This window comes from Nelusetta ayraudi, unplaced genomic scaffold (assembly GCF_046127955.1).
Source record: "Nelusetta ayraudi isolate G7.1 ecotype Tasmania unplaced genomic scaffold, CSIRO-AGI_Nayr_v1 ptg000087l, whole genome shotgun sequence".
NCBI lineage: Eukaryota > Metazoa > Chordata > Actinopteri > Tetraodontiformes > Monacanthidae > Nelusetta > Nelusetta ayraudi.
In genome coordinates, this window is record NW_027466137.1 from 540,001 (window position 1) to 563,760 (window position 23,760).

A 23,760-nucleotide genomic window follows, 5' to 3' on the forward strand; every position below is an offset into this window, starting at 1 on the left:
ACAGCGGTGGGTTCGTGCAACCCTTGAACCTCCAGCCAGCCACTGTGATTGACAGGCCTTAGCCCCGCCCCCTTCTGTTATCTTTCTCTCTCATTCATTAAAGTTATAGGAGAATTTTAACTTCTAACCCTAGATGCTTTTCAAAGTATAAAGATTTTATTTTTATTTTTTAAATTGCAACGTGGTTCAAACGTGTGTGTAGAGTTTGTGTCACCCTAGACATGTAAAACATGGCGAAGATCAACACAACACGCCAGCAGAGTCGGCGTGTTGATGAGGATTTTGCTTCAGCTTCAACTGGGATGTTTGATTTTTCTTTTTTTTGTTTTCTCTTCTAGCAGCAGTGATATTTTTGGATCATTTTAGATTTTTTTGGGTGGAAGAGTTAATTTTTCCCAATACAATCGAAGAAAACTGAAAAAATTGACAAAAGTTCAAAGCCGTCGGCGGCCCGTTGTGACTGGATGAAAGCGGAAGAAAAATCTTATGAGAAACAAGGCACTTTTGGATCATCCAGAGTCGAGTTTGCACAACAGGAAGTCAAAGTTTTTTTTTTTCTTTCAAAATTAACATTAAAAAAGGGCAAAATTTCAAGCAGATCTACTTTTTGTGTCAACCAAATTCGATCCCGAGGCGTTTTATTTTATTTTATTTTTTCTTTATTAATCTGGTAAAAGATGTAATTCATCATGTTATGTTAAATTAATAGAATTTATTGAAAAAAATGTTTATGGAATAATTTAACGTAGCGGCTTTTGTTTTGTTTTTTTGTGTGTGTTTTTTCCGCGAGAAACCGCGACACGACGTCGCCACCTGGAGGTCGTTGAAGGTCAAGCCAGGTCACCTCTCACAGTTTCAAGGGCTTTCTATACGCTGAGGAACTAGGTGGTTTGCAGGGAGGGGTGTGGGAGGCGCATCGGTGCAGGCAGCCGACAGCCTCTCAGTCACACGTCAAGGTCGTCGGGGTCATTTGACTTTGAAGGAAACAGGAAGTGAATTTTAAAGCTATGTCAGATGAAAGATGTTACGGCGAAATGTGTCGTTGAAGCACTGAGATGCTCTTCTTTTTGTTTTTACCATTGTTTTTTTACTTCCTGTATTTCCTTTTTTTTTTAAGTATTTTCTTCACTTCCTGGTTTCCATTTGGTTGAGTATTTAAGGTAAAAGCGGAAAAGAAAAGGAAAATATAAATCACATCCGTATATTCAAACATAACAAAATTTTTCAACCGGCAAAAAAATCCATGTATTATAATATTTCCTCTCTTGTACAAAACAAAATCAGGTGACCTATATTGACTTCTTTTCTCTTTTTTTTCCTTCTTTTTTTCTTTTTCTGGAGCAAATTTGAGGCCAAATGAACCTTCCGGAAGAATGTGATGAAAACAATCAGGAGGAGGATTCAGTTTCTTGGTTTTTAATTTTAAATTTCTTGTACATTTCCTTCCTTTTTCTTTATTATTTGCAGGAAAAAAAACACCAGAATTTTATTTTGAAGCTCCAAATATTTTTCTAAAGGATTTGTATGTGAGTGTGTGTGAGTGAACGAGAGAGAGAGAGATTTTACCATTATGCAATAAACTTGTGCGCTAACATGGAGTTCCACGCCCTGCCAGTAGGGGGAGCCGCTGACCAGCGGGTGTTTTTGTGTGTGATTGCGTGCAGACTTCAAGGCCATATTTTCCTTCTTTTCCTGTTTGCATGTTTTTTTTTTCTATTGTTGTCTGATATGAAACGGCTCATTACTGCCTCCTTGTGTCTTCAGCGTCGCTTCGCTTTGTGTGCGAGCAACAAGATGGCGTTGCACTTTTTTGTGTTGTTGTTTTTTGAAGCGCTTGTGACCTAATTCAGCAGGGAACGGTCAAGTCTGATGTAAATATGTTTCCAGCAGAGAGATTTTTAAAGAGACTTGTAATGTCACATGATTTTGCAGAAAAAAATAAACAAATGTAACCCGGAACCGCCGCTTCTCCTGCTTTGGTTCACTACATCGCCCTCTGGTGGAGGCTGTGTAAAGTTAAAAAAAAACAAAAACAAAAAAAACCAAAAAAAACAAAAACAAACTATGGCGTTCATTGCACAGTATATTGATAAATTCACCTTAAACCGTAACGGTATTTTTCATTTATTTCATTAAATGTGTTCCTGATAGACAGACACTGCGTATTGACACCGATGTGTTGATATCGTGACGTTCGTGTGTGTTGATTTCCAAAGGCTGTTTAAAGCTGAGCTGAATGCAGTGAAACAGGAAACTAAACACTGACTACAGTCCTCAGCTGCTGCTTGACAGCTGCCTCCAAGCTGACGGAACCACACCGGAAACAGAGGAGCGACCTTTCAGGATAAGAGCACGAACTGTGGCTCTAGTTTTTATTAAGACCTTCTTAAATTGTTTGAGATGAAGACGGCAGCTGAGTCATTCAGTTAAATTAATGCGCACGTATTTTCAAACGGAGATGTCATTAAAAACAACCAATCTCTCGGTTTGAACGGAATATGTATTGTGAAGCCGCCTACCGGAAATGGTGAGTGGTGGTTTCCGTTGTTTGTCGTCCCCAACGCTGGTGCGGCTCCTCTCAGAGGCAGAGACGGCAAACATGGACGTCACATGTGAGCGAAGCAGCCCAACATGATCGTTGCTGCTCTCCGAGGGAACCGGAACCACCACCAGCACCACCACTAGCAGCAGCGACCAGGTACCGTCTCCTTCCCGCCGAACCGGTGCCGGTTAGCCGCCTAGCTCCAGCATCGGCGGCCGAGCTAGGCGAGCGTCAAAAGGCACGTCGTTTAACGGCGAAAAGGGTCGTGTTCCATTATCGGACAGCGCCGCCAGCTGAGGCCCGCTTTCGGTTCTCTCTCTCTCTCTCTCTCTCTCTCTCTCTTTCTCTCTCTCTCTCTCTCTCCGCGCCGCAAATTGCCAAGTGAATGAAACGTCACTGACGTCAGTCAGTCAGTCAGTCAGGTCACTGACGGACTTCCTCTGTGTGTGTGTGTGTGTGTGTGTGTGTGTGTGTGTGTGTGTGTGTGTGTGTGTGTGTGTGTCGGGGGTCGGGGGGAGACCACCGGCTGTCTGTCACGCACTCGCACAGTTGCGGGTAACGGCTGATTCCCTGTGCAGATGGCGTCCGATAATAGAAGCATAGCGGTGCTGATGGTTTGGTGAAGGTGCAGCTCCGCGGGCCTGTTGGCCTCTCTCTCTCTCGCTCCCGCTCGCTCTCTCTCTCTCTCTCTCTCTCTCTCTCTCTCTGCTCGCAGTGTGAGCGCCACCTAGTGTGATGCCCCCGACCCCCCGACAGCCTCGTTAGCCGCTGGCTGTACCGCCGCGGTACCGGCCGTGTGTCCGTCCAGGTTCGGACTGAGGGACCCACTTTCCTCCCACTGCTCCCAGTCCGACCAGCGGAGCTGCAGCACTGGTGCTGTTAGAGCGGGCCGCCACCAGGGGGCGTGTGGACGGGACGGTGACTTCACCTCCCACTCGACAGTTCGAGGGTTTGCGCTCCGCAGCCTGGCGGCTGTTTACACCACGATGGTTTTGCATGCAGCCTCCACACTCACAGCGCCCCCTTCTGCTGGAGCTGTAGAACACCACTAGGTGGCGTCGTGTGTCTCCCTTGAATGGAAACGGACAACATGAAAAGAAAGGAAAATCAGCAGATGTGTCCAGGTTTCTTCTCAAACATCTTCTTCTTCTTCTGGTCCTGCGTGTCCCAGCATGCACCTGGGGCAGAGCGGCTGCAGGGACGGAGCCTCGCTCCACAACATTCCTGCCGCGATGTCTTCGCTGACTGGCTGGAGATAAAACGAAAGCCTGACTCACCACAGAGTCAGCGCTGTGGTGGAGGAGCAAGCTGCTGCAGCAGCCAGGGGGCGCTGTGCCACGCTCACTTAGTTAGCTGAGGTCGCTACGCGCCGGCTGATGACCAATCAGCAGAGGGCACCAGCGGGTTGCACCTCGTTCATCCCACACACACACACACACACACACACACACACAAACGGTTCCCTTCATGGTGTCCAGCTGATGGGTCACATGACCCTGTCGGCAGCGATGTCACCTCCAATGTGCTCATTGGTTGGCTGTGTTGGGGTGACATCACCAGGGGCACAAAGATTCCTTCTGATCCGGTATAGAATAGAATAGAATAGTAGACCTTTATTAATGCCACCAGGGGGGAAATTAGCATAACTACAGCCGCAGTGTAGTGCGAAAAGATGGAAAATTATAATAATTAAAAAGAAATAAGGAAATAAAAAGTGGGAGTGGAGGTGGTGGGCGGAGTCTAACTCCAGTGTGTTTTCAGGCAGTGAGGAGCAGCAGTCTTCTTCTTCTTCTTCTTCTTCTTCTTCTTCTTCTTCTTCTTCGTAGCTTTTCTGTGACATGTGGACTTTTAACAGTGCATTGTGTGCAGTGACAGAGGGGGAACTATTTTTTAGCAACGTGCTTGCGTAAAAAAACAACAAGAAAATTATTTATTTATTTATTTAGTTTGATTGATTGAATGGAAATGAGAGCGGCAAATAAATGTTATTTTTCAAAAATCAAAAAAAATCTTCTTCTTCTTCTTCTTCTTCTTCTTCTTCTTCTTCTTCTTCTTCTTCTTCTTCTTCACTCACTGCTGCCTGTGCACCTGTGATGTCACTTCCCACCGAAGTGTTTTTAGTTCCAGCAGTCCTCTGACCCAGAACAGGAAGTGGCAGTGGAAAACGAGATCTGCGGTTTCAGCAACTGCTCATGACTTCCTGTTTAACAGCATCTCAGTTCCTTTTTCACTCCTGCTGCTAACCAAACCCTAATTCAAAAGAAAAAAAGTCACCTGATGGAGATCCGCTGCGAGTCTAAAATTAGCTCTGCTTTAGCTTAGCTTTGGCGCTAACGGGGCTCCATTTAGTTTCCACCGGGACTCTTCCTGCGTTGGGCTAACGCTGTAGCGCTGTGGTGCTAACTAGGGTTGCCAACTTTGATATGTAAAATAAAGGATCGCTGGAGGCCATGACCATCACCGGCCAGTGGCTCCCAGCAGTGACCAATCATAGCTTCATTTCGGCTTTCAAAAAGTCTATGGTTCACACAGTTTGGCCTGCTTTTGTTACCAATAGACGTCAGAAATGAGATGAATGTTTAAATTGTATTGGGAATATTTTAAGTGAACATATTTGTGCAAAACAATCAATAGAGTGCAGGACAGACGGCTTTTACGATGGAAGCTGAAGAGAACCGGCCATCCTGATTGATAGCCTGCTCTCTAACGCAGCCAGTGTGCAGTCCTTGTGAATGGGTTGTGCGACGGCGTTGCCCGCAGTGACGCACGCAGTGACGCACGCACACCATGGCTATGAACGCAAACTCTTTGGAAACAAACGTGAGTTTGCAGCGAAAAAAAAAGTTACATTCAAGAGAAACTCCGTCCCGTATCCATTCAAAGCAGGACGCAACATTTCCTAGTCACTAGCGCTGACGCCCTCCGCCGCGGCGCCGCTAACGCCCGCTGCTATAAACAGCAGTGTGACGTCACTGCTGGCTGCAGCAAACCAGGCAGACGGCTTCACGTCTGGCTGTGGTCAGGAGGTAAACGAGCAGTCGAGTGAAAAAAAAACAAAAAAACTCTGGAATAACTCTGTGTGTCTGCTCTGTGAAGGGGGACAGGAAGAAGTAAAAAAAAAAAAAATACAAATTCACCTTTAGGGAACTTCCTGTTTTTCACATTTCAATGTTTTTTTGTCGCGACAGAAAAATCGTCACGGTGTCGACAGATTGGAGCCCACAGTGAGGAAATCTGGTGCTTTTTTGTGTGTGTGTGTGTGTGTGTGTGCACTCGCCCTCTAAAGGGAAGTGAAATCAGCCCAAAACTGCAGGTGCTGTTTCTGGGGAGGCATCACTTCCTGTCTGACACTGGATGAGACCTGTGTGTGTGTGTGTGTGTGTGTGCGTGTTGTCAGGTGCACCCTGGTCACGCATGTTGCCAGGAAGGGTCAAAGGTCAACCGGCAGACGGGGAGCAGAGCTGCTGCCTGCTTTCCTGTTGGCCGATGACCTTTGACCCCCTCTTGCTGCTGACACTTCCTGTTCTGAACCGCGTCTAGCCCCCCCCCCCGCCCCAAGTTTTCCCATCATGCCGCTGTGGCTCAGAGGCGATGGAGAAGTGACCCCTGACCTCCAGGAAGTACAGGAGCGATGTGATTGGCCTTCCAGCGACAGGTGGTTTGTCCAATCACGGCCAGTGTGTTGAGATCCTTGTGTTGAGAAGCGACTGTCAGAGCTTTTGACTCCTGAACTCCTGAGCAGCAGCCGATCAGTGATTGGCTGCCTGAATGTGGTTCTCGTAGCCTGCATCTCGATGGCGTTCATTGAAAAACCAAACGTGTGCTGTATAATGCTGGTGGTCCAGCGGCTCCAGTCGGGATTGTGTATTGGCCTGGTGTGCAGTGACACTGTGGGGCCAGATTGTGACCGTCCCTCTCTGTCTCCCCCTAGTGGGCCACGCAGCGGCGGCATGACGGAGGAGAAATGTCCCCAGCTGGTGGACTACTTCGTGGTGGCAGGCCTGGACCCGGGGGGCCCCTGGAGGCCCCTGGACGAGGACGGGAGGTCCGGCTCGGGGTCCTGGTCGGGGCCCGGGGCCGGCCGGGCCGTGGAGTCGGTGACGGAGCTGGCGGTGATCGCCCGGGGCCACGGCGAGGACGTTCCCGAGGGCTTCACCTGCATCGAGAAGACACTGGGAGGCCACTCGGCCGAGCTGAGCGCCGGCTTCATCAACAACCCTCACCTGTTCCTGTGCTACCGCAGAGGCAGAGACAAGCCCCCCATCCTGGACCTGGGGTCAGTCACTGCCACGGCGCCACCGTCTGGGGAGAACTGGCTAGAGTTGATCACAAGTTGGAGTGCAGATCGTGATTAAAAATAATAATTGTTAATATTAGCATTCATCATCATCATCATCATCATCATCATCACCATCAATAATAATAATAATAATAGTAATAATAATAATAATAATAATAATAATACAATACATTTTGTAGTAAAATAATTCTAATCATTATATTGATGATGGTTCATATTGATTGTTATTATCATTATTATTATTATTATTATTATTATTATTACCAATAATATAGTAATAATAATAATAATTGTTATCAAGAGAAGGGACTAAATTCTGATTCTGGGGATTTCAAATTTAAACAGAAAAAACAGAATATTATTATTATTACTACTACTACTACTACTAAGAATAATAATAATAATAATAATGAATTACTTCTTTTTCTCACCAGAAATATTTGCTATATTTTTCTAAATGTTCAGTTCATTAATCAGTTGACTTGGACTAATAATAATAATCATCATATTGAGCAGCTATGTTTATTTTTTTTCTCTGTTTTATTTTGAAATGCTCAGCCTCACATTAACTCCCCTCCCCCGCTCCTCTGCTCACTGTTGACCTCTGAATATCATCTCTGTGCTGTTACATCACACGCTGATGTAACTCGACGCTTCTCTCCTGGATGGTGATTGGCCGAGGGTCACGCTGCAGGAAGTGGCGTTTCATCCTCTGGAATGTTAACTGTGATGATTTTAATCCATCAGAAGAACAAACAGGGACAGTGTGAGGGGCAGCCAGTAGGGGGCGCTGCATTCAGCTCCCACTGAAGGTCTTCAGGCTGAACCTACACCTCTTCCACTGCTGAAGTTGAGGGTTCAAATCCTTCAGCACCATCTGGTCTGCAAGGTCTCAGGGGACCAGGACTAGGACTGACTGGAACAGGACTGAGTAGACTGACATGGACCGAATAGGACCAGGACCAGAATCAGGACCAGGACTGACCAGGACTAATCTGGACTGACTGTGCTGACCTGGATTGAACAGAAACAGGTCAGTTCTGACAAATACCATGACTGACTAGGACCAGAACCAGGACTGACTGGACAGACCAAGACATGGATTGACCTGGACTGAACAGAACCAAGTCAGTTCTGACAAGAACCAGGACGGAATGGGACCAGGATCAGTATCAGGAACCAGACCAGGACCGGGACCAAGATCAGGATCAGGTTTAGGATCAAAATCAGGAACTGGACCAGGACCCGGATCAGGTTTAGGACGATGCACAGACACTAGTCATCCTGATGTGGGTGCAGTACTTCCAGACAGACAGCAGGAGGCGCCACAGGCCGAGCTGCTCCTTCCTGGTGCTAATTCCTCCTTCTCCTCTCCTCCTCCTCCTCGTCCTCTTCCTCCCCTCCTGCTCCTGCTCCTCCTGCTCCTCCTCCAGGGTGCTCTATGAGGGTAAGGAGCAGTTGAAGCATGGCTGGTACGTCATTGAGACCACCCCCTACAGCCGCTCCGCCAGCCTCAGCTCTGGCTCCGCCCCCCCCACCGCCCACCGGGTGTTGTTGACGTACCGTCGGGCAGCCGACTGGCAGGGCGTCCACACGCTGGGCGTCACCGACATCGGCCTGCTGCTGCCCAGCAAGGGCGAGACAGCGCCACACACCTTCTGCAGAGTGGACAAGAACCTCAACTCTGGCATGGTGAGGTTCTGCACACACACACACACACACACACACACACACACACACACACACACACACACACATGGGGGGGGTTCTCCTTATTGCATTAACAAATGATCAAACTGACCTGGGAGCAGCGCCCCCCAGTGGACAGGTGTTGCTGTAACAGCTGTTGTGTGTCTGCAGTGGGGCCCCGCCCTCTACCTGTGCTACAAGAGAGCCGTGGCCAAAGCCAACGCCCTGGTGTACCGGGCAGGTGAGCCTGCGCCGCTGACCCCTGACCCCTGACCTCTGACCCCTACCCCCCACTGAGCCCTGCTGTGCCCTCCACACACACACAGGGCTGCTGAGCCGCTACCCCGAGAACGACCTGGACGCCTTCCCGCTGCCCGACTCGGTGCCCGTCTTCTGCCTGCCCATGGGCGTGGCCGTGGAGAGCTGGCCAATCAGCACCAAGTACCAGCTGCCCGTCTTCTCCACCTTCGTCCTCACCTCCGCCTCTGGTGACAAGGTGGGCGGTGACATGAAAGCAACATGTTTCCTCCAGGACAGGCTCACCAGAACACTGCATCCATCTGCTGCTGCTCCGCCACCCACTGTGGCCCAGCAGTCAAACCCGTTGACCCCGCCCCCCCCCCACCACCCCCGTTCTAACCCTCCCTCTCCCCCTCCTCCACCAGGTGTACGGCGCCGCCATCCAGTTCTACGAGTCCTTCCCCCAGGAGCTGCTGTCGGAGCGGCAGAGCGTCACGCTGGGGCTGCTCAGCGTGGTCGACCGGCGGCCAATCAGCGGCCGCAGCCTGCAGGTGAAGAAGAGCATCTGCGTGCTCTCCCACTGGCCCTTCTTCACCGTCTTCCAGAAGTTCCTCACCTTCATCTACCGATACTCCATCTCCGGCCCGCACGTCCTGCCGCTGGAGAAGTCAGTGCCCTCCCGCTCCCCTCTGGTCACGTCATGTGACCCGCTGACGTCAAACACGTCCTGGTCACCTGTCGGTGCTGAAACACCTGAACACCTTCTTCTTCTTCTCCTCCTCCTCCTCCTCCTCCTCCTCTCCGTCCTCCAGGCACATCTCCAGCTTCATGCACAACGTCCCCTTTCCATCACCGCAGAGACCTCGCATCCTGGTCCAGGTGTGTGACCTTTGGCCCCTGGAGAGACACACACACACACACACACACAGAAGTTCTAACTGAAATCTGCAGCATTTTGAAACTCCTACCATAAGAGCTCCCCCTAGTGGCCGACTGGCTGCAGCCTGATTGGTCCTTTATGCAGGGGGGCGGGGCTTCTGAGAACACTGCTCAATCAAGAGATTTACTGACGTGATAAACGTCTGTCTGACGTGTGTGTGTGTGTGTGTGTGTGTGTGTGTGTGTGTGTGTGTGTGTGTGTGTGTGTCTCTCAGCTCTCTCCCTATGACAACCTGCTGCTGTGTCAGCCCGTGTCCTCGCCCCTCCCCCTCAGGTGAGGCCACTCCCACACAGACACTGTGTTGTGTTGTGTTGTGTTGTGTTGTGTTGTCGCTGTTGGTCGCTGGTTGTGCGTCTCTGTAACGTGTGTGCGACTGACCCGCAGCGGCGCCAGTTTCCTGAAGCTGCTGCAGAACCTGGGCCCGGAGAACAGCGCCACCTTGCTGCTGGCCGTCCTCACTGAACACAAGCTGCTGCTGCACTCGCTGAGACCCGACGTCCTGACAGCCGTCAGCGAGGCGCTCGTCTCTGTGAGGACACACACACACACACACACACACACACACACACACACACACACACACACACACTCAGAGTGCTTGTGTTCACCCCATGGGTTTATATACATTTGTGTGTGTGTGATGTTTGAAGTGTAAGGCAATACTATGAAATATAACATCATAGATAGAATTAGTTGCAACCAACGAAATGCAACCTATGACACTATACCAGGCGTGGGCAAACTACGACCCGGGGGCCAAATGTGGCCGGTTAAGCTTTCTAATCTGGCCCTTGAAGAAATGATATTAACAGTCAGTCATCAACCAGCTGCATCTCCTCCATGTTTGCAGTGTTTCCAGAGTCATGTCAATAAAGAGCTCAACACCCTGGTGGTCCAGGGGTGGCTCTGGACCAGGGGTGTCAAACATACGGCCCGCGGGCCGGAAGAAAGCAGTTTGCGGGCCTGATCCGAGACGATTTTGCAAAATAGAAAAACTGCAATTTATCAGTGAAAGAAAGTGCTGTTCTAAATGTGTCCACTTGGTGTCGCAATATCGTTTCTGCTTCCTAACAAACTCAATACTGGGGCTGAGCAAATCGGCACAAGTACAGCCACTCACGCCTCCTATTGGCTGCCCTCAGTGCCTCAGAACGCCTCCTATTGGCTGCCCTCAGTGCCTCAGAACGCCTCCTACTGGCTGCCCTCAGTGCCTCAGAACGCCTCCTATTGGCTGCCCTCAGTGCCTCAGAACGCCTCCTACTGGCTGCCCTCAGTGCCTCAGAACGCCTCCTATTGGCTGCCCTCAGTGCCTCAGAACGCCTCCTATTGGCTGCCCTCAGTGCCTCAGAACGCCTCCTACTGGCTGCCCTCAGTGCCTCAGAACGCCTCCTACTGGCTGCCCTCAGTGCCTCAGAACGCCTCCTATTGGCTGCCCTCATTGCCTCAGAACGCCTCCTATTGGCTGCCCTCATTGCCTCAGAACGCCTCCTATTGGCTGCCCTCATTGCCTCAGAACGCCTCCTACTGGCTGCCCTCAGTGCCTCAGAACGCCTCCTACTGGCTGCCCTCAGTGCCTCAGAACGCCTCCTATTGGCTGCCCTCAGTGCCTCAGAACGCCTCCTACTGGCTGCCCTCATTGCCTCAGAACGCCTCCTACTGGCTGCCCTCAGTGCCTCAGAACGCCTCCTACTGGCTGCCCTCATTGCCTCAGAACGCCTCCTACTGGCTGCCCTCAGTGCCTCAGAACGCCTCCTACTGGCTGCCCTCAGTGCCTCAGAACGCCTCCTACTGGCTCCCCTCAGTGCCTCAGAACGCCTCCTATTGGCTGCCCTCAGTGCCTCAGAACGTCTCTGTGGAAACAGACCAAGCTGATGCACAGCAGTGTTGCCAACTTGGCGACTTTCTCCCCCCAAAAAGTCGCTGTTCTCCCCAAGGCGACTTTTATTTTTGTCAAAAGCGACTTGCGACAAATCTCCCGACTTTTCCTGGTGTTGTCACGCTGCGATCAAGTGGAAATTGTCAATTATGTAAATTAGACGATGACATCATTTGGTGACTCTCAGGACAGCCAATAGCGGCTTTCCTTACTGAGGAGTTGGCAGCACTGATGCAGAGTGCAGAGTGCTCACAGAACATGAACAAAGTAAAACAAAGACAACAAGTGGAAGTTGTCGTTATTTTTACGTTATTATCACCGTACCATGATGTTAGCGGTCCGGCCCGCTGGGGAAGAGATTTTCCTCCGTGTGGCCCGTGAACCAAAATGAGTTTCACACCCCTGTTCTAGATGGTTCTAAGAGCTAAACACCTTGGTGGTTCTGGATGCTTCTGGATGGTTCTAAGAGTTAAACCCCCTGGTGGGGCTTCACAGACTCACTGATTTGGTTGCAGCTTAGCTTCATTTTCCATTGACGGTGCAGCAACATGTTTTCTCCAGGATAGATTGTTTCCTCCTATGGCGGCTCACCAGAACACTGCATCCATCTGCTGCTGCTCCGCTACCCCCCTCTGGCCCACTGTAGAACCCACTGTGGCTCCACCCCTGCAATATACTATTTAGTATATGATGATGATAATAATAATAATAATAATAATAATAATAATAATAATAATAATGACAATAGCTAAATAACTCTCTCTCTGTTTGTCCGCCCCTCAGATGACCTTTCCCCTCCGCTGGCTCTGCCCCTACATCCCGCTCTGTCCGCTCCAGATGGCCGACGTGCTGGCGGCGCCGATGCCGTTCATCGTCGGCGTTCACTCCAGCTACTTCGACCTCTACGACCCCCCCGCCGACGTGGTGTGTGTGGACCTGGACACCAACACCATCTTCCAGTGAGAGGCCTGCCGCTGACCTTTGACCCCTATCCTGACCCCACCCCCCACCCCCCCCAACTTCTCAGTAGGTGTGCTAACAAGGGCCGTGGGGCTTTGTTCTTCCTCCCTCTCCCTCTCTCTCTCCCTCTCTCTCTACCTCCCCCTGCAGGTCGGAGGACAAGAAGCCACTGTCGTGGCGCTCGCTGCCCAGGAAGCCGGCCAAGAGCCTCTTCAACACGCTGAGCAGCCTCCACCGCACGCTGGAGAAGAGTGAGTCAGGTCACATGAGCACGTAGCAGTAGCATCACTTCCCATCATGCCGCTCTAACACAAGCGACGCATCAGGACAACGTATACAAATCTTTTGTACATGAGGCCCCAGGACGTAAAAATATACAATACTGAGATTAATTATGAACCATGTTAGAGGTCAAAGGTCGTCCTGTCAGTTTATTCTTATCCTGTTAAAGGGGTACAAAATGCTTTTTGGTCCCAAGGCTTATTTTGTTCACTGCAGTAGCTTGAGTGGCCACTGGGGGGGAACAAATCACGGCGCCGCCTTATGGCGCCATATCGTCTGGTGCCAGTTCTAAATGGAATACAAGCACCACCCCAGCTGAACCTTCCTCTTCTGGCTGCAGTTTGCACCCCCGGCCAGGAGGAGGCGACGCTGGAGTTCCTGCTGACGGACTACGACCAGATCTACCGCAGCCAGAAGCAGCTGGAGCTGGAGATCCAGGAGGCCTTCCTGCGCTTCATGAGCTGCCTGCTGCGAGGCTACCGGGCCTTCCTGCTGCCCATCACCCAGGCGCCCTCCGACACCAGCACCGACCTCAGCTCACTCTTCAACCTGCAGGGTGCGCCACTCGCTCACTCTCTCTCACTCTTTCGCTCGCTCACTCTCTCTTACTCACTCTTTCGCTCACTCACTCTTTTGCTCGCACTCTCACTCTCTCTCACTCTGTCACTCACTCTCTCTCTCACTCACTCTTTCGCTCACTCACTCTTTTGCTCGCACTCTCACTCTCTCTCACTCTTTCACTCGCTCACTCACTCACTCTTTCGCTCACTCTCTCACTCTTTCACTTGCTCACTCACTCACACACACTCACTCTCTCGCTCGCTCACTCACTCCTGTCCTGCACCCTTCTGTTGTCACTGCGTGGCTGAGAGTCTGCGGCGCCCCCTGTCTGCAGGCTTCCTCAAGTCGCGGGAGCGAACGCAGCAGAAGTTCTACGGTCAGCTGGCCAGGACGCAGATGTTCACGCAGTTCGTCCAGGAGTGCAGCTTCGTCAGCGACCGCCACGCCTGCCTGGAGTTCTTCGACGAGTGCGTGCAGAAGGTGGGTCACCTGGGAGGAGTGGCTAGAGTACTTTTACCAGAGTATTTCTTTACACAAGTATCCGCACTTTGACTTCAGTCCAGAATGTGAACTCTGCTGCCACCTCTGAGACAGCAGGAATCAGGGAAAAGTGTTGCTTTCTGAGTGCAGTTCCCTCTGTGGGCCACCAGGTGGACGTGGAGAAGCCAGAGGAGGTTCGTCTCATCGACCTGGACGAGAGTCACAGCGGCGAGCACACGGTCTTCATCATGCCTCCCGAGGAGCCGCAGGAGGCCGACGGCTCCGAGTGTCCCGCCCCCTACAGGTGAGAGGAGGCGTCACATGACCTCTCCGACGCTGGAGAGGAGGGAGTCGGGTCACATGAGCAGGGAGCTGGGCCACATAGCACAAAACCTCCCAAAGCATCCCATCGTGCCTCTGGAACACACCTAATACGTCAGGATGCATCAGCCAATCAGAAGGAGCCGTGGGAAATCAATTATTTTCTGGCCATTTTCTGGACTTGATGATTTTTATTCAGAGAGGATAAAAGCCCAGGATTTAAAACTCTACATTAGAAAGATTTATTAGGAACCGTCTCTTTAGGTCAAAGGTCATCCCCTCCCCTACCATGTCACATGAACCCCAGTGCCTCTTTAAACCCAGTCTTCTTCTTCTTCTTCTTCTTCTTCTTCTTCTTCTTCTTCTTCTTCTTCTTCCTCTTCTTCTTCCTCTTCTTCCTGGCCTACTCTACTTCCTCCTTTTTCTCCTCTTCCTCCTCCTCCCCCTCCTCCTCCTCCTCTTCCTCCTCATCCTGCTGTGAAGCTACGAGACCTTTCCCACGCTGAGGGCGGAGCTCCTGGAGCAGCCCCATGACCAACTGAGGGTCCCGGCCAAGGGCAGCGCCCCCAGTAGCCCCGCCCCCCGCCGGACCAAGCAGGTGAGAACCCCTCCCCCCCCCACCGACCCACTCCTCACCGTCTGTCTCCGCCTCCTGCTCGCCATCAATATTTCAGTGCCCGCTCATGTAATATTCAGACGGTCCAGACGGCGGCGCCACCGAGTGTTGTGTTCTCCCCCCCCCCCTCTAGGAGATCAAGCTGGCCCAGAAGAAGGCCCAGAAGTACTGTGCGGTGCCAGACATGTGGTCCAAGTGTCTGCTGGGCCACTGCTACGGCCTGTGGTTCATCTACCTGCCCACCTTCGTCAGGGCCGAGGCCTCCAAGGTGCCGGCGCTGCACGCCGCCTACGACCTCCTCAAGCACATGGAGACACGCAAGGTGGTGCTGCCCGACGAGGTGAGGAGGGGGCGGAGGCTAATCCAGTCAGAACGCCACCATAGCCCCCTGGTGGCCAGCAGCAGAACACAACTCTTCATCTGTGTGTGTGTGTGTGTGTGTGTGTGTGTGTGTGTGTGTGTGTGTGTGTGTGTGTGTGTGTGTGTGTGTGTGGCAGGTGTGCTACAGGATCCTGATGCAGCTGTGTGGTCAGTACGGCCAGCCGGTCCTTGCCGTCAGAGTGCTGCTGGAGATGAAAAAGGCTGGAATCACACCCAACACCATCACCTACGGATACTACAACAAGGTACACACACACACACACACACACACACACACACACACACACACACACACACACAGTCAGTGAACTTGATTTGACTTTAATTTATTCACATCCAACTCCACACTCACTCGGCTCTGACTGGTCTTGCAGAAGCAGACCGGCGCCCCCTGGTGGCTGCATGGTATTTAGGTCGCAGATCTCCTCACTCACAGGCCAAACATGAATAAAATATCAGTGTTTGTCCCCTCTGAGCTTGACTGGAGGGACGCAGCCCTCACTTCTCTCATGGGGCTTTGAAGCTTTTCTGTTGTCAGCGTGACTGTCCAGGATCAATCAATCAATCAATCAATCAATCAATCAATCAATCAATCAATCAACCGTGATTTCTACAGTGCTAAATCACAACCAATCTCAAAGCCTCAGGTTAACAGTGCTTTGAGACGCCTTTGGATGTGATTTAGCGCTTTACAAGTTGATTGATTGATTGATTGATTGATTGATTGATTGATTGATTGATTGACTGATTGATTGAATGTCCAGGTGATTCAGTGAAAACGACCCCAGTCAACCTCACGTGCTGTCCACAGGCGGTGCTAGAGAGCAAGTGGCCGTCCACCAGTCAGGGAGGGCGCCTCCGCTGGGCCAAGCTGCGTAACGTCCTATTGGCCGTGTCCCAGTTCAGGCAGCCAATCAGGCGGCGGCGGCAGCAGAAGAGCGGCTCCGTGGGCTCCAGAGGAGGTGCCTGTAACCCCGCCTCCATCATTTCTGCCGTGGCTCTTATTGGACAATGACACTCACCGTACGGCGTTTCCTATTGGTAGAAGCCGTGGCTGACGCTGAGCAGAGGCCCCGCCCCCACTCTTCCCTGATTCGCCAGTCCAGCTGGAGCGGCCTGTCAGAGAGCTCCAGCCACGAGTCGCTGACTGGTCCACTGGTGAAGAGCAGCAGCCTGAGCAGCATGAAGACGCCTGTAGACGGTGAGGGACAGCACCACCCACAGGCGGTTCACAGTTTCACAACCTGACACTCAATCGCTCCTCTTTTGTTTTTGTTTTTTTGTTTTTTTACTTTTTGGACTGTAATAAATGTAAAGTAAGTCATAACAGAATCATGTTTGTGAAACAAGGTGATAATCAGGGGAAGCTTTATTATACAGCACATTTCATACACAAGGCAACTCCATGTGCTTTACATGACGAAAAGCTTTCAAACATTTCAAAGCATTTCAGAAACAAAGAACACAGTCTTCAAAGATAAAGTGCAATGGAAACAAAGACAAATCAAAATGCTTCCATAGAGCAGTAATAAAGGAGAATGGAAATTAAAAGATGATAATAAAATAGATGAATAAAAGCAGTCATAGGCATAATAAAAAATTTTTTTCATTGAATTCAGGGTACACAAAGGCTAAATTGACTGATTATATGAAAGATTCATTAGAATTAGAGACCTGTTAAGATCAAATAGTCACCAGGCTGTCATAACAGTGAGGGAGCAGTTTGTTTTTGCCATTTCAGAGATTTCAGAAGTAGAAAACGCCTCTTAACATCGGAGACGTCTCCCAGAAATCTGTGTTTGCAAATTCAACTGACTTGTTGTGAATAAAATAACAGAGAAGATCTTTTTTGAGGTGTGAAGCACGATGAAAGTGTCAATCAACCCTCTGAGCCGCAGGCAGGAAGTGTGATGACATCACTTCCTCCATCTGTAAACGTCTCAGTAGCCGTGTTTCCGTGACCCCTAGAATTGAGCAAAACCTAAATATGGCAATAAAAAAACTGCCCCATTGGGAGCAATTAGTGTTCAGTGTCTTGCCCAAGGGCACTTTAAGCATGTGAACAGTTGGAGCCGGGAGTTGAACCGCCAACCCTTCCATCATCCATTCGCAGCCCGCTCTACCAACTGAGCCACAGCAAAAGCAAACAAAATTAAAGCTGCAAGCAGCGTTGGTGGGACTGAGCCGCTGTGGCCGACCTCTGCCGACGCCCGGCGACATCTGCTGACTCTGGATGATTTCAAAGAAGTGAAAATAGCTCACTTCCGGTTTGTCAGGGGTCAGAGGGTCAGAATGTAGGTCTCTATCCAAGCAACGCGTGGGTCTACGTCAGCATATCAGAAAATAGGTCTGGATTGACCGAACGCGTGGGTCTTGGTCCCATGTCTCTACGACCTTCCTAGAGTGCACTATTAAGGATTTAGTGTTTGGGTAAATGTAGGGGGCGCCATTGAGCAACTGTGTTAACTTGTTTTAAAAGATCAAATTTTACGCGAGATCTGACCTGTGTGTAAAATTTGGTGAGTTTTGGAGAATGTTCAGGGGGTCAAATTGGGGTGGGAAACCGTTAAACGCCTCTAGGGGGCCCTAGAGAGTGGAATTTTGCCATTTTCTCTTCATTTTCTGAAAATGTACATCAGATTCTACCCGTTTGTGATTTTTTTGTGAATTTTGGTATATGCTATAAGGGGTGAAAATGAGGTTTGAGAAGTGTTAATAATAATAATAATAATATAGAAAAAAAAACATTGAAAGAACAATCAAGTCTTCGGCCACGCTGGGGGACTCAGTCCCGAATTATAAATTGTTTTATTAATGCGACTATTAATATCATTCATTTTATTTTGTGAAAAACTGTCATATGAACGTTGCTGTGGTTCCCAGCAGGAGGGGGGCGGAGCTACAGGAAGACCGCCGCCGCCGTCACCCAGAAGCCCCCGCTGGGCCGACGCGACGTCCCCACCCCTCCTCCCCCTCCGGCGACGCTGGGGCCCCCTGCTGGAGCGGTGGTGCGGCGCAGCCAGGTCTGCCTCTCCACCTTCTACAAGGAGTGCAGCGAGTCAGCCGAGCCGGAGGCCGACTGGCCGCGGGAGGAGAGGAACGGAAGGTGGGCGGGGCCTCGTGCCGCCGCCGGCGCCACCGCCGGCAGGAGCAAAGACGTGGACGAGAACTCCAACGAGGTGGCGTCGCCGGGGAGGGCGGGGCTGGCGGGGAAGCTGCAGCAGCTGCTGACGCCCACGAGGCACCGGGCGTCGGTGCGCCGCGCCGCCAGCGTGGACGACCGGTGGCGGGGAGGGGGCGGGGCCGCCGCCCGCCGCCAGTCCAGGAAGGTGGCCGAGACGCTGCTGAAGGCCAAAGAGCGGCTGGTCAACGCCACCTCCGAGGTAACAGCAACCACACCTCCACCCTCTCTTCTTCTTCTGCTCTTTGTTTCTGGCTCTAGCAGTCCAAGGTTCGGACTGAGCACGTGGAATATGTATTCAACAGCACGCTGTGAAATATCTCCAAGCGGTTATCATGGCCACCCTTCAGCGTGAGTCTACAGTGTAGGAGGCAGTCAAGATAAACAGGCGTCCATATTGTTGACTGCTAGTGTGTCTTATTGTGTCGTCTCGGTCGGCTCGTCCAGACACGGCCCTGGGGGTTGAATCGGAGAGAGGGAAACACACTGGAGGACGAGTTCAGCGCTTCCAGTGCGTCTGAAATGCTTATTATCCGCCAATAAAACGCCACTGTGTGGGCGGAGTCAAAAGCAGTCAGCTGACCCTGAGTTTCTCTCTCTCTGCCCCCTCCCCCACTCTCTCCCTCCCTCTCTCGCCCCACAGAGCTCGCTGTCGGTGGGCAGCGACCTGGACCTGACGGACACGCCCACTCCCGCCTTCCCCCTGCGCAGGTCCTGGGACGCCAATCAGGAGGGGGCGGGACTTGAGGTACTTGAGGATTTTTTCTTTTCTTTTTTTTCTCCCTGCAGTACCTCGAGTGGCCACTGAGAAAGCATCACCATGTTGCCAGTGTGGTCCCAGTTCTTCCAGTGAGTTGGTCCGTGTTGTGACAGTGGTGCTGCCTGTGTCCCAGGTGTGGATGTCGAGCTGCTCGCTGTGCCGCGGCTGCGACTCGCTGGTCTACGACGAGGAGATCATGGCGGGCTGGACGCCCGACGACTCCAACCTCAACTCCTGCTGCCCCTTCTGCTCCGCCTCCTTCGTGCCCTTCCTCAACGCCGCCATCAGCCAGGCCGCACCCGTCTGCAGGTGGGTACCGCTACCGGCCAGTAGAGGGGGCAACAGTGCTCGGTGAAAGTATGTAAAAAAAAAAAAAAAAAGGACGTAAAAAGTTGTGACAGAATCCTGTGGACTGAAGTGACCGGAGGTCAGAGGTCAGAGGTCTTGATGATCAACCTCAGCTCAACCGAGCGGTAGTCAGTCATAGTTCTGACCAGTGAGACACGATTGGATATTGACACGTTTAATAACAGGAACCAATGTGATTGCCTTCCTGCATGTTTTATTTGTCCCTGTACTGAAGATGTGCTGAGCTTTAGAGCTCCTCGAAAATAATCTCCTGTCTCTAAGATATCATCCACTTTTATATTTAGCTCCTCAACAGCGGAGTTCATTGAGCTCCACTTCAAGCAACCACAGCTAGAAGGATTAAACGAGTGAATGACTTTGAACACAAGTTGTATCTTCGGAAGACTCAGTAGAGCAGACCTGGGAAAATCCAGGAAGTATTTGTACTTGATCACATGTCCCGCCTCCTTCCTGTCACCGCCAAGCGAGGAGCGAGGTCACCTGACCCTGGAGGACGAGGTGGAGGGTGCGGTGAGGCCTCCTGGCCACCAGGGGGCGCACTGTAACGGCCTGGCCGAGGACTCCGGCTCCGAGAGCAGCAGCCACTCGGAGAGCAGCAGGACCGTGACGGTAGCGTGCACACACACACACACACACACACACGTGCGCGACCCCTGGCCTCAAGTCTCACCACTGTCCCCTCCCCCCCTGCAGTCGTCTTCCTGGGTGGGCGGGACCCCCCAGGTGACGGTGGCCTACCTGAGCCCGCTGGTGCTGAGGAAGGAGCTGGAGAGCCTGCTGGAGAACGAGGGTGAGGCGGTTCTGGCCCAGCCGCAGCTCCTGGAGAACCACTGCATCATCTTCTGGAACCTTCTCTGGTACTTCCAGCGCCTGGGGCTGCCCAGCAACCTGCTGCAGCTGGTCAGGGCCTCGCCACTGGTCAGCCAGCTCCCACTGGTAGGAGGCCGCGCACACACACACACACACACACACACACACACACCTGAGTCAGGTGCAGCTTAAAGTGTCATTACACCAGTTTGGCTGCTGTTTGAGACCTCATCAAGTGTGTGTGTGTGTGTGTGTGTGTGTGTGTGTGTGTGTGTGTGTGTGTGACAGCAGCCGGATAACTCTGCAGTGAGGGTGAGGCTCCAGTGGGACACTCTGGACCCGGACACCAACCAGTGGCCCCCCCTCTACATCCTGTGGAGGATCCACAGTAGGACACACACACACACACACACACACACACACACACACACACACACACACACACCTGGGGGTCACCCGTGCTGCTCCTCTGTCCTCCCGCCACCAGGTGGTGCCCCCATGAGGACCTACAGCTGGCGGAGGCACAACCACCCCTTCACGCTGTCCTTCCTGGAGGAGGTGCTGCGCTGGGTGGGCATGAACGAGGTGCACAAGGCCGTCGCCCTCTTCCTGGACACCCTGGCCAAGCTGCCCGGCTCGCCGCGCACCCAGAGGAGCCTCTACCGAGAGTTCCTCTTCCTCACGCTGGCCGCCATGGGCAAAGACCACGTGGGTAAGACCTCGCCTGTCTACTGCACCGATGACATCACTTCCTGTCGTCACTTGATTATTGACGACCTCACTTCCTGTGATCAGTTTGTATGGATGACGTCGCTTCCTGTTATCGCAAAAAAAACCAAAGCCAGAAACTATAGTCTCAGTCGGCAGCGTCAGCCAGTGACTCCGCCCCCTTCCTCTCCTCTGCAGCGGCCTTCGACAAAAAGTACCGGGCGGCCTACCAGCGGCTGAGCAGCACGCTGGGTCGCGAGGAGCTGCGCAGGAAGCGAGTGCAGCCGCCCAGTCCCAAAGCCATCGACTGCCGCCGCAGCTTCCACCCCACGCTCGAGTGCTGAGCGCCCCCCGGTGGACGGCAGGGGGACGAGGCGTCAACCTCACCCTGACGATGGAAGCGGAGGCGGTTCTTCCAGAGCTGCGCTATGATTGGCGGGCTCCTGCAGGTGTCTCATCCAGACTCCACCCTCAACCCCACCGCTGGCCCCTCCCACCTCTCTGGCTCCGCCCCGCTCTCCTCGACAGCAGCCCCAACGAACACGTTCACTTCCTGTCTGAATCGCCTGTAGTGATCCCGCCCCCTTCAGCCTGCAGCTGGTGACAGGAAGCTGCTCAAAGGGTCTTTTAGCAGCGGAATGATGATGTCGACAAAGTGCTGCGACCGGTTGGGCAGGTCACTTCCTGTCAGAGTGCGTTGAGTCAGAGGGTCTGGGGACGTGGGTGCGTTTCCTGTGTTCAGCCTCGGCCAATCAGCTTCTCAAACTTTGTTGAAGCGCCGCAACAAACGACAGGTGATTTGTTCAAAAATAATAATAGGTGAACATAAAAAAAATGATTTCCCAGCATCCTCTGCTGCAGGGAGTGGCTGGTGCTCCAGGTGTTCAGACCTCAGTGTGAAACCCACTTCACTGTTGGAGCCTCTGTGTGTGTGTTTTGTTTTTAGCAGTGCACGTGTGTGACGACAGGGAGGATGGGGTGAGGAAGGGGGCGGAGCTTGTTCTGTTGCACTGGACTACAGGAGTGTATTTAAAAGACATCTTTGTGTTTGCTGTTGTTGTAATTTATACCTGTGAAGCCACACCCCCTTTTTCCTTTTTTGTGTTTGCTTTTTTTTTTTTTTTTTAAGAAAAAAATCTGAAAATAAAAAAATCAGGGACAAGTGTTGAACTTTGAAAACAATCCAGATGGGTTCTATTAGAGCAGTGGGCGGGGCTAACGTGGAGCACACACACACACACACACACACACACACACACCTCTCACCTGGATGCTGTGTGGTGTCTGGAGTCCACGGCCTGCTCGCCCCTCCGTCCAGGACCGGAACAGGAAGTCGGAGCATCCTGCCTTCACAATAAGAGTCTGCATCATTTCTGCTGTCTTGCCACTCCATCCATCCATCCATCCATCCCTCCATCAACACACTTCTGACTATTATAATGATCACAGTAAGTTCTGTCAATGAAGAGGTGTGTTTGGATGTGATGCTGCTGTTTATGTTGGCAGGTAAGTGGAACATTAATCATTAATAATCAAAAAAAGAGAAATGTTTTTACTGACCGTTTCCAATTTTCCATCCGTCCATCCATTTACATTCCCCTCCTCCTGCTGCTCTGAGGGTCGTGGGGGTTTGCTGGAGTCTCTCCCAGCTGTCACCAAGAGTACCGAACTGCAGGGACATGGGCGCCGCCATTACTCCAACCCCCTGACTCCACACCGGAACTCAACGCCGGAAGTTAGTTGATCTTTTTTTTTTTTTTAAATGTATTTTTTTAATAATTGCGCAAAACGGTACCAAAAAAACCAACAGCAACAAAAACTATCACCAGGGGGTTGCACACATAAAAGTATTTTTACGGTTTACACGATAATAATAATTGTCGAAGGCAGAGGGGTCTTGATAGCTTTTATGTTACTATTATTTTCAAATAGTTTTAATATACAGTTGGACATCGTCCTCAAATGTAAGAAAAAGGGTTTTAATGCATTTCTTTTTAAAAGAGAGGCTAAAATCAGGTTCAATATGAGATAAAATCAAATTCTAGACACCTACTCAGTGAAGTAAAGTTAAAAGTCATTTAAAAGTAAATTTGTAGGCTACTATTAAACTCAAAATTTAGTTCCAAGCTCACAATCACTAAGTTCTAACAGAAAATGAGTAAAATGGGACTTTACACAAGCAAATACACGGAGCACTTTCTGATTAGGCTGCAGTTGCAACATGCACACACGATCAAAACAAATGTCATACTTTCACATTAGCATATGGTTACTATTCATTTAGGTCAAGAGCAAAAATAAAGGCACTGTAAATCCTTGCTGTTGTGAAGTGTATGAGGAATGGGCAGCAATGTGAATATAAGCACCTGATCAAAGCCTTCAGTGACTGCAGTCACAAGCACCGTCCTACTGAAAAAGCCTCAAAGACCAAGGAAATAATAATAGATGTCTTGCAGATCCAAGCCCCCTCTTCAGCCAGAGTACCAGTGGGGAAGACCTCAAGGTGGTGCCAAGTCATAAATACAAATTCTGAGTTTAATAGTAGCCTACAAATTTACTTTTAAATGACTTTTAACTTAACTTCGCTGAGTAGGTGTCTAGAATTTGATTTTCTCTCATATTGAACCTGATTTTAGCCTCTCTTTTAAAAAAAATGCATTAAAACCCTTTTTCTTACATTTGAGGACGATGTCCAACCGTATATTAAAACTATTTGAAAATAATAGTAACATAAAAGCTATCAA

General features: G+C 51.0%; 2 protein-coding genes across 13 annotated transcripts in view; both read left to right on the plus strand.

Moving 5' to 3' along the window:
* Positions 1-1,959, plus strand: part of LOC142901303 (CREB-regulated transcription coactivator 2) — a 13,316-nt gene extending 11,357 nt beyond the window's left edge. For all 7 annotated transcript variants that reach the window (XM_076045772.1, XM_076045773.1, XM_076045774.1 and 4 more), the window contains one exon: positions 1-1,959. This exon is cut by the window's left edge and continues 1,308 nt beyond it. The gene's annotated coding sequence lies outside the window, so the exon portion shown is untranslated.
* A 590-nt stretch (positions 1,960-2,549) lies between these two features.
* dennd4b (DENN/MADD domain containing 4B) lies at positions 2,550-22,178 on the plus strand. Of its 6 annotated transcripts, none has more exons than XM_076045765.1 (27): positions 2,550-2,698; positions 6,474-6,818; positions 8,276-8,534; positions 8,703-8,772; positions 8,858-9,027; positions 9,197-9,438; positions 9,584-9,650; positions 9,926-9,984; positions 10,096-10,240; positions 12,371-12,546; positions 12,698-12,798; positions 13,170-13,385; positions 13,725-13,870; positions 14,041-14,174; positions 14,675-14,789; positions 14,941-15,147; positions 15,305-15,433; positions 16,000-16,150; positions 16,234-16,389; positions 18,072-18,571; positions 19,013-19,117; positions 19,263-19,438; positions 19,963-20,107; positions 20,192-20,434; positions 20,597-20,696; positions 20,796-21,020; positions 21,215-22,178. In XM_076045765.1, exons 2-27 carry the CDS (start codon positions 6,493-6,495, stop codon positions 21,358-21,360), a joined length of 4,509 nt encoding a protein of 1,502 aa, XP_075901880.1. In that variant the 5' UTR covers positions 2,550-2,698; positions 6,474-6,492; the 3' UTR covers positions 21,361-22,178. The 6 variants fall into 6 exon arrangements, with proteins under 6 accessions (XP_075901880.1, XP_075901881.1, XP_075901882.1 ...); XM_076045766.1 differs by having other exon boundaries at positions 20,600-20,696; XM_076045767.1 differs by having other exon boundaries at positions 18,075-18,571.
* Positions 22,179-23,760: the final 1,582 nt, after the last annotated feature.

Bases quoted from the DNA above. Each gene is read 5' to 3' on its own strand.
- dennd4b (XM_076045765.1), top strand. From the start codon at position 6,493: ATGACGGAGGAGAAATGTCCCCAGCTGGTGGACTACTTCGTGGTGGCA. The intron at 8,535-8,702 runs GTGAGGTTCTGC...GTGTGTCTGCAG, and splicing joins AGAACCTCAACTCTGGCATG to TGGGGCCCCGCCCTCTACCT. The intron at 9,651-9,925 runs GTGTGTGACCTT...TGTGTCTCTCAG, and splicing joins GACCTCGCATCCTGGTCCAG to CTCTCTCCCTATGACAACCT.